General features: G+C 43.8%; 1 protein-coding gene across 12 annotated transcripts in view; it reads left to right on the forward strand.

The window, feature by feature from the left end:
* KANSL3 (KAT8 regulatory NSL complex subunit 3) overlaps positions 1 to 10,386 on the forward strand; it is a 50,965-nt gene continuing 40,579 nt past the window's right edge. For 10 of the 12 annotated variants that reach the window (XM_039872529.1, XM_039872533.1, XM_039872527.1 and 7 more), the window contains exons 1-3: positions 1 to 81; positions 1,053 to 1,317; positions 4,028 to 4,198. In XM_039872529.1, coding sequence (XP_039728463.1) covers positions 1,103 to 1,317; positions 4,028 to 4,198 — 386 coding nt within the window. In that variant the 5' untranslated portion in view covers positions 1 to 81; positions 1,053 to 1,102. Of the gene's footprint in view, positions 82 to 206; positions 405 to 1,052; positions 1,861 to 4,027; positions 4,199 to 10,386 lie in introns of those variants that run through there. The other 2 variants (XM_039872528.1, XM_039872538.1) reach the window with 2 other exon arrangements.

Here is a 10,386-nt window from a genome sequence, read left to right on the forward strand (position 1 = left end):
CGGAGGGCGGGGCGTGGGGGCGGTAACGCGCACGCGCGCTGGGAGCCGGCCCAGGCCGAGCGCGCGGCCCGCGGATTGCGGGTGAGGGATGGTCGGCCTGGCGGGGTGGCGGTCTTTGGTGGTCGCGGCCTGGGGCGGAGCGGGAGGGGGTCTCGTCGAGGGCCTCGGGGCTCCTGGGCATGTGGGGACCGAGGGCCGGAACCCACGCTGGGTCTGCCGGGCGTGTGCGGCCAGGGGCCGCGGGCGCCGAGCCGTCCCGGGCCCGGCGCGGGGGGCGGGGAGGACGACTCCTTGTCACGAACTCTCGGTGACCTTGGCTAAGTCACTTCACCCCCCTGAGCCGGCGCCTTCGTCTGTGAAGTGAGAACGATAAGCCCCGCCTACTGGATGGGGCCGTTTGGAGGGTCAGTGACGAGACCCCCCGGGGTGGCCGCAGCCCCAGACGGTTTGCGGCCACCGACCGCCGCGACTGTGGGAGACGCCCTCTCGGGGTGGCATTTTGTTACCGGCTTCGCGGAATAACCCTCATTTGTGTGTTTTAAAACTCCGGAGTGTTATGAAGTCGTTGCAAAACTTTTGTTTAACAAAAACAAGAGACTTCAGGGGCTTCCTGAGGCCCACGTTGTCCCACTGACACTGCGGTGCCCATGAAGCTTTAGGGAATGGTGAGGAGCAAAGCGACCCGTAGCTTGGGAAGAATGAATATTTGATTCCTCTTGTTTGCCCAGACTCTTCTGGCTCACATAGGAAATCGAAGGCGCTGGCCAGGGAAAATTATTTTCTGTCCATAGGAGGCCTTTGGGATCTGTGGCGTCGCTCAGGTTTCCAGGGAACGAATTTTGTAGAGACTGAGTATGGAGGAACCTGTGGTGCCATAGCCTCTTTGGGGAGTGATGTGGGATATCAGGATCCCTCCTGGTAGGCCAGGCTCTCTGTTGTCATGAACACCCAACTATGAATGCTAGAAGGTCTCAAAAGCAAGAAGCCATATGAGATGCTCCAGGTTGGACGACATTTAGAATATCTGAATTGACTGAAACTTTCCACTGCAGGTGACTAGCATACGGACACCCGTTCTCTGACCTGCTACCCCTCTACTGACATGGCCCACCGGGGTGCAGAGAGGGACTTCCAGACCTCAGCACGACGCATGGGCACCTCGCTGCTCTTCCAGCTTTCAGTGCACGAGCGGGAGCTGGACCTGGTTTTTCTGGATCACAGCTATGCCAAGCCATGGAGTGCCCACCCAGATGCCAGTAGTGCTCGGCCCACCCGCACGCTCTTTGTTACTCCCCGGAGGCAGCACGAAAGTACCATGTGAGTGTGGGCTCCTCTCCTACGGGCTGCCATTGCTCTAACCGGGCAGTGATCAGATGGTGGGGATTCGAGAGGATTTTACTGTGAGGGGCATGGATGTTTAATTCAGGCACCTCGGGTAAAGCAGCGGGAGGATCCCAAGCCTATGTGTGGACATCAACACTCAAGACATCTAACGATTTAGGAAAGCAAGATGTTCAAAGGAAAGCAAACCACCTATTCCATTTAGATATAGGACTTGTATGGAAAGAGGAAATTGAAGACGATTATTTAACTGGTGAAGAAAAAGACGGAAGAGATGACTTTTAAAAACTGCCACACAGTATTAGACTCATTCCTTTAGTCCAGTGTTCTGGCTTGCTCCAACACTGGCAACAATAACCTTTTTATGGGAATGCGATTTCTTTTCTGGCTTCACCTGCAAAGTTTAGGAGCATATTCCCAAGACCTTGCTTTCTGCCTTAGCTTGTTACAGAACTGTCACCCATGGGTGATCTTACCTTCTTAGGTCTGATTGTATTTTCAGCCGGCCTACATTATAGGGTAAGGAACTTTTTCATAAATTTAGTATGTAATAGGTGATATGATTACATTTGGCCTAAATAAACTTGTTTAGTAATTCTTTTGAGCTTTAAGGTGTTCTAATTATATTTCAAGATTTGTTGATATATTCTATTTTGATGATCAAATCACACTCTTGATAATTTTATAAACTTTTGGGGAAGGGTTTTTTGTTTGTTTGTTTGTTTTAATCTGACCTAATGTTTAATCTTTCCTTTAGCACAGGTTTTAGGTTTGTTGGGGAATAGAAATCTTGTATTTTGCTTCTTTAGGTTCCCTACTGAGCTAGAGGTACCATGATGTGTATGTTTTAAACACATGCAGAGTAGTGGTTTTTATTTCACTTTCCAATGAGGGCAGTATTTTGTTGGCTTTTGGATTGTACAGGGGACAGGATCTGTGACTTCAGAGAATAATCAGCGTAGGCCTGGTGCCTCTGGCCCAGGGCATAACTGATGAGCTCCTTTAAATAGAATTGGAAATCTTGTTCTCTTAGTTATGTAATAGTTTCTTGTTAACATTGAAACTCCTGTGTTCTTACCTCATGCCGTTTTTTTAAAATGAGATTCTATGGACTTGGTTATTTCAGTACTTAGAAAATGTTTTCCTCTTAAAAGTCACCTCCATTTATAGGCCTTGAAAGTGAGAGCTGGGCGTGTCCTAGAGACTTTTTATACTGTTGTGTCTGGAATCTGGTTGCAACTGGGATGTTAAGTGGGAGCCAGGGGAGAAGTTGGTGGGACTACTTCATGTAGGAATTTGATTCTAAGAGTGGTAAGAAGTCATTGAAGGATTTTAAGCTAGATATTGCATTTATGTCTTTTAAAGATCACTTTGAACTTTTGTTGAATAGATCAAAGTATAGAAGTGGGACAGAGAATACCTTCTAGGAGGCCATTGCAGTGGTGGGAGCCAGAGGTCACGGTGGCTTAGGTGGGAGGGGAAATAATACAGATGAAGAAAAATGAGTGGCCTTGAGGTATATTTCGTAGGCAGAGTCAACAGGACCTGCTGTAGCGAATTGGAAAAAGGGGCCAAGATTAAGGGACAAGGTGGAAGGAACTAGGATAACTTGTGGATTTCTGGCTTGAGCAACTGGGTGGTGCCATGAGTTGGGGTGGACTCAGGAGGGTAGTTGGAGTGGTGAAATCAAGAGTTCTCTTTTAGGCACACAAGTCTGCATCCCTTGCCATGTCTGGTCCAGAGAAGGTAATCAGCTCTGCCACCCGCCACTCAATCTAGCTGCTCATGATTTCACTTCATATAATAATGATGTGATTATTCCAACCATTGGGAATGGATACAGTAGGGTCGTTGAGGTCAGAAAGTTAAAGGTGATGTTTGGCAGATAGCAAATTGGCCATTGTGACTGGCATAGTATTCTGGGTGACAAAGTTGGTGCAGTGAAGGACCTGTGTAGCACTGGGATTTTGTTAACATTTTAGAACCTGAAAGATCCTTCAGCTGTCTATTTCTAGTTGTTTATGTTCTCAGCTCTTTTCACAGTGAATTAAATAGCTAAGGTGTCTACGTTCTAAGTGCTCTTAGACAATCCTGGGCTTTTACAGCATATAATTTACTACCAGTTAACTTGCTAGTGTAAAGGAAAGTTTGTCTTAAAACTAGATCAGGACTGTCCAGCAGAACTCTGCAGTGATAGAAATGTTCTGTAACCGTGCTATCCACTGGGGTAGCCGCTGGCCACATATGTCTGTTGAGTGCTTAAAATGTGGCTGGTGTGACCAAGGAACTGAATTTTTAATTCTATTTAATTTTTATTTGTTTAAATAGTTGCATGTGTCTTACAGCTATTATATTGGAAAGCACATCTAGGCAATCAACTATTTACTCTTGGAATATATTTGTCTTTCTTAAAAAAATAGCTGTTTGTCATTTTGTGCATAGACTCGTTTTAAAATGACTTTTTGCCGCCCCCCTCCCCTTAGCATGTATGAGTGTGTCAAAGGGTAGAGATCTCAACAAGTGGGGGAAAGATGAGTTTGGATCATAATTTTCTTATGAATATGTTCTTATACCTATTTTAAAGCTGATTATGTTAAAGAGACATTTTTGGCAACCAGATGATCATTAAACACCTGTGTTGTTTAAAGTACGTGTGGCCTGGTCCTATTTTCTGACCTGTTTACAGTGAATCAGACGTCCCAATAGACGTGGAGACAGTCACATCAACCCCTGTGCCACTCTACGACAATCAGAAGGCACGCAGCGTGATGAACGAGTGTGAAAGGCATGTCATCTTCGCCAGGACTGATGCAGATGCCCCTCCCCCACCAGAGGATTGGGAGGAGCATGTCAACAGGTAGGCCTTTCCTCAGGAGGACTGGTCACTACAGATTAATGCTTGCTATACTGTAAATGTTTCGTGTCATCTGCATCGAAACATGTTTACTAGGTGCTTACTTCATTATTTCATTTGCATCCACACAGTCAGAATGTTCTCTTAACTCTGCATCATAACTCCCAGCTCACTGTGCAGTGAGCTGCCCAAGAGCAGGGCTTGCATCTCAGCCATCTGCGTTCCCAAAACCTGAGACACTGCTTGGGACACAGTAGGCACATGATAAACATTTATTGAATAAATAAGTGAATTAAATTTCATAAGTATAATGAACTGTGTAGTTTATATGTACAAGATGTGATATGGGAGTTACCCAGATTATATTAAAACAAACAAACAAAAAACCCCCCTCAAAACCACAATGTATAATTGTGAGATACTAGTTTATATGGTCTACAACTAGAATAATGAAAATGTTTATTTGGAATCACCTGAAATGTTTAATATGAATGGCTTTTAAAAATAGATTTGCAGTCCGTGGTTTCCCATTTCCATGAGTCTGCTGGCTAGTTTCATTCCCTGGCCTCCCACTGACCCGGGGACTCCATACTCCTCTTCACGTCCTATCAGTGTTTATTTGGCAAACATTTGTTTATCTTTTGCTTGCTGCACAACAACTTTATGAAGGTCAAACTGACATAGCATACAGTTCACCTGCTTAATGTGTACATTTTAATATATTCATCACCACAGTCAATTTAATGAACATTTTCATCAACCTAAAAAGAAATTTTATATCTGTTAACAGTCACTTCCCATTTCCTCTCAACCCTTCCAACCCCTGGTACTTTCTGTGTCTCTAAATTCACCTGTTCTGCAATTTTCATATGAATGGAATCATACAATATGTGTCTTTGTGTCTGACTTCTCACACTTAGCGGAATGTTTGCCAGGTTCATGCATGTTGTAGCATGTGTCAGTATTTCATTCCTTTTTATTGCAAATGGTATTTGATGGACCACGCAGTGGACTGCATGCTATTTATCCATTTATCTGTTGATGGATATTTGGGTTGCTGATACTTTCTGGAGATTATGAATATGCTGCTAGGAACATTTATGTACTTATGTGGACATAAGTTTTCAGTTCTTTTGCATGTATACTGAGGAGTAGGATTGCTGGGTCATATGGTAACTTATGTTTAACTTTTGAGGAATCTCCAGACTGGTTTCCAAAGGGGCTACACCATTTTATGTTCCCAAGGGCAATGTAAGAGAGTTCTGTTTCTTCACATCTTTGCCGACACTTAGTATTATTTGTCTTTTTCTTTATTACAACCGTCCTAGTGAGTGCGAAGTGACATCTCATCTTGGTTTTAATTTGCACTTCCCTGATGGCTTGCTCTCTAGTTACCTGCTATGTGTAAGGGATGCTAAAACTTTTGCACACTTGCCATAAGATTGGGGAGTGCTTATTTTCTGATAGTGACAGAGGAAAAGGACGTTTGGTAGGAAGAAGAGTGGGGAAGTGGAGGCAGTTGTTGTGGTTCATGAGTCTGGTGGAATGCCACGGTGAGATGGAGCAGGTGTGCTCGTGCAATCAGGTGCTGTGAAGGAGGAGCAGTCCCGCCCTTGGGTGAAGAGCTTGTGAAGAAGTTGAGGGTTTTGAATTGAAATTAACGTGTGCCCTACAAAGAGGACGTGTTCTCCAGAGCTTCAGGTAAAGAGGAAAACTGGTGTGAGCGAAGGTTACCTGCTGGGACATCACCAGAGCCAGCGAACTCAGAAGAACGGTTTAGCACTGTTGTTACAGTTGATAATAAAAACGATGACAGTGGTGGTAACAAAAACTGCTATTTGCTGAGTGCCTTCTAGGTGCCAGTCATTGTGCCAGCACTTGATGTGCATGATCTCCTAGTCCTCACAATAACCCTTGGAGGTCTGGCCCTTCTTCGTCTGTTTTACAGGACACAGAAACTGAGCTTAGGGAGGTTAAGGAACCTTAGTTAAGAAGTGATGGAGCAGGCAGTCTTTATTCAGAGCCCCGTGTTCTTGACTACTACCCTCTCTTTAAGGACAGTAAAAAGAGACCAGTTAGTGGTACTGAACAAGGTGGCCTCACACAGTTATGTATCCCTTTGTGGTGTCCTCAGTGTGCAATTTCAGAAACCACATGGTAGAACTGCCTTAGGTATTTTTTTATCAGTTGACCCTGGTCACGATCAAGAAGTTTTTTTGGAGACTCTACTTACCAAAATTATCAGAGACTTGATAATACATGTGAATACCAGTTTCTTAATTCATAAGGAGAGAGATAGCTGGAGGGCGGGTTAAGTGAGACACTGGGCGACCGGGCCAGAGCATTGATGCTCAGTTGGAGAGTCTGGGAGACTGTCTGTCCCAGAAGTGGGTGGGAGTGTGAGTCTGCCCCGGGGCCTGTCCTCCAACCAGGGAGCCAAATGCACCCATCTTTCCTCAAAGCTGGAGGAGCCTGCAGAATAGGCCGGGGCATACTTGCACTTGCCCGCACCTGCACCTGCCCTGTCCTGCGGAGAAGCACCAACAGACTCTTATCATCAACTTGTCTTTCTCCGTGAGGACCTCCATCCTTACATTATGACACCGCCACAGATTGATGTGATTCATTAGTGCTCAGTTTATCTCAGATTATTCATTAGTGTCTAATGAGATTTTAGAGGTGTCCTTATCTTATTAGTGACAGGCTTACAAACCATCTCTTCATGTAGGTCACTTTTGTACACAGCTGATCTCATTGTTTGGTGATATGTATTGGCTTCACTTTCAGAGGTCACCACTTTATGACCTTGTCCCCAAACTCTGGATTTGTAAGCAGTTTGGAGCTTGCAGTTCCCTTTGTTCTGATTATAATCATCTTGTAGCCGTTCTTTCCCTTGACTTGATTATTAAATTGCTGCTTCTTGTCTTCCTGTATAAAATTATGTAAAATTACAGATTCTCATATCAAGAACTCGTGAACGATAGGACTAAGAATTTGTTTTCCTCAGAGAGCTTACTGATTATCAGTGGAGTCAGAAACTTAGTGTTCTGTTAGGGCCCTGTTTCCTCCTCTTGAATTATTTCAGTAGAAACTGCCTTCAAATGACTTTGTGTGTATAGAAAATGAAACCCTCCCAGCTGACTCTGACTTTCATTGGTAATGCCTAATATTTTGTGAAACAGTTTAAATGTCCCTCATGCAATTGTCTAAAAAGAATTGAACCTTCCCGCCCCCATGATGTTTCTCAAATGCCAAGTTTAATTACATGCACAGCTTTTGAAAGGTGTTCAACAAAATACTCCTGACACATGACATGTGTCAGTATCGCTCAAATGGATTCTAGGACATTTCCAACATTTCAGCAGAAGAGTCTAGTGTCCTAAAGCAGGTTATCTTATCTTAGAAATCAAGACTTTTCTGAAATCTGCCAAAAGAAAACCATTCTCCTTTTTTAAATTTGCTCTAATTATACCCCTCAATATTGTATGTGTATCTGCGTATTAATCTTAGGTTGGATGTTTGAAATTTTGAGTCCAAGGTCTCTGAGTTGTTTATTTTCCCTCCCTTCCTCCTCCTCCTCCTCTTCCCTCTTTATCTCCCCTGCTGCCCTTCATTTTTTCCTTCCTTTTTCCTGGTGTTTAAGGAAAGAATTTTTATAATCTGAAAAGGTAAATGTGACCTATTCCATCTCTCTGATGTTCTTTGTCTCTCCCAGTTTGACTTCTGGTTTAAAAAAATTCTTTAGACATTTTAATACTGGATTCATCTCCCTTGAAAAATTAGTCTCTATCAGAGAAAGAATAATTACCTTTGCAAATATCAGGCTTTTCTAGGGCCAGTGTAACTTTTTGGCTTCTTTGGATAAGATGAGCCAGAGGTCAGAATGTTATTTTAGGTTCAGTCAGAGCATGGAGAACAAGATGATCTGATCTCATCTAAGAAATGAAGACTAGGCGTTTTTGTAGTCATGAAAATTGAATAGGTTTGGGTGAGGGAAGTGTGTTGACTCACCACAGTTCCCATCAGCTATTCGACTGTTTAGACTTATATTTAAAGTTCTGTCTCCTGTTTTTAAAATTTTCCTTAATTACATCTTTTGCATGCTCTTTATCTTAATCTTGGGTTAGTTCTTTCTTTTCTGCCCACTTAATTTTCCAGCCTCCCACGAAGCTGGCAAAATATAGAGAACATGTTTCAGTTCTTGGAATCACTTTGTTATATATCCAACAACAACTCTACAAACTTTTTTGGGGGATTTTAGACTCTCAACATTGTGGTTTTTTAATTTAATTTCAGCTGCTGTTGGTGTATGGGAGTAATTTTTAAATAGCTTTCTAACCCTCCTCCCATTTTGTTCACATCATTTTTCTTACTCCCACCATTTGAGCTTCAGAATATATATAAAGTAAGAAAAACAAATATAGAAAACATCCCATTATATAATAAAGAATGGGATAATTTTGGAAGTGCCGTTGGTGCTTCATAAATACATTATGCTTCATAAATAAATTATACCTCACTCATTGTCCTTGGAACTAAAGTTTGCAACATAAGCTTAAAGAAAGCTTAGGAGATTGTTGAACATGATGAAACAGTACTGGTTGCGTGACCTGTTTGATTGTCACTAAGCATCATTGCTGGGAGTGAGGCTGCAGTGTGATGCCGCTTTCAAGGTTTTTTATACATACTGTTTTCACAGAACTGCGAATTCGAAAATTTTAACACAGAACACCTTTGAGCTTCCATTTCAACCTCTAGAAATTATCCCACAGAGATACTTGCACAACCGGATAAAGATGCAGGTTGCTGTGTGCATGCGTGTATGGGAAAAGGAGGGGTGGTCACTGCCACTGTACTTAAGAGCAGGCAAAGAGACACCACCTAAATGCCCACCAGAAGAGCAGAACCAGCCAGCAAAAACAGAAAAGTGTATTAGTATGGAAATATACCCATGTTTCCAGGAAGCTTTTTAAACTCCTCGTGAACATCCTCTGTCTCCTGCCACCACGACCAGATCCGCACACCCCCCAGACACCACATATGAGAGGTGTGACTTGTGCGAGTGCATTCTCCATTTATATAATGTGAACCAGCTGGTTCCCACAAGCTGTCCTGGTCCCAAGGTGTCCTGAGTCCCAGCACTGAGTTGACGCTTCCACTTCCCGCCTCCTAAGTCCAAAATCTCAATATCAAACAACAGCAAAAATAGACTGGATCTTGAAGTAGGCCGGATTAAGCCAAGAGAAGTGGGGGAAAATAAGAAAAAGGACAATTCCAAGAAACCTAAGATGGCTTCTGGTACCCCACAAGGGATTTACAAGAGTGGGAGATTTGTAGGCTAAAGACTTTGTGTAGCAAGGAAAGCTGAAGAAGTCTGTGATTGTGAATGGCAGCTGCTTTTGCTTCCATCCAGGGTCGTGGCCAACCTGAGTCTGCACTGCTGGGAGGAGCCTCAGAGATCACCTCCTCCGTGTCTGTTTTACTGTTAGGGAGCCTGAGGGCCGTAGTCAGCTCGTCATTGCGGCCTGTTCAGTGGCCTGGCTCCGAGTCAGTACTCTCCTAGGCTGCGTAGCTGTGGTCAGGTGTGAGATGGAGACATGTCGGTGGTTTATTTTACAGAAGAGAGAGAAGTCAGACCATGATTTTCCTCCTTTCTCGAGCACATTTACTCTAAGGACAGTGGGATAGCTGTACAGAGTGAATTACAAGGAGCCATCGTCCTCCCTCTGCATGGCAACCGGGCCATGCTGACGGTGTTCTTAGAGGAGCTGAGAAAATAGGGCACTTCCCTGATAGGGTACGATGGGACACGGGCTGGTCTGCTGTGAAGTCAGAGACCCTGAGATTACTTGACTGCCCTGTCGTGGTGAAGGGCTAGACCTATGGTGTGCCTAAGTCACATTTCAGTGTCCTCTGCTGCTCAGTCCCCATGGGCTTAGTGTGGTAGCAAGTGTGAGAGTTTGAGTTCGTGCTCAGCCGTTTACCTGACTTAGAATGTCATACACACACAATTCATCCATTTACTTATTTGGCAGGTGTCAAATCCCTACTGTGTGTCAGACACTTTTACATGCTGGGATCTGGCACTTAAACAAAACCGACAAAAGTCCCTGTCATCTTGGCCTTTACATTCTAGCTGAGGGAGACGACTGAACAGATAAATAAAATGGATAGAATGTGAGGTGGTGATA

Source organism: Pteropus medius, unplaced genomic scaffold (assembly GCF_902729225.1).
Source record: "Pteropus medius unplaced genomic scaffold, Ma_sr-lr_union100, whole genome shotgun sequence".
Classification (NCBI taxonomy): domain Eukaryota; kingdom Metazoa; phylum Chordata; class Mammalia; order Chiroptera; family Pteropodidae; genus Pteropus; species Pteropus medius.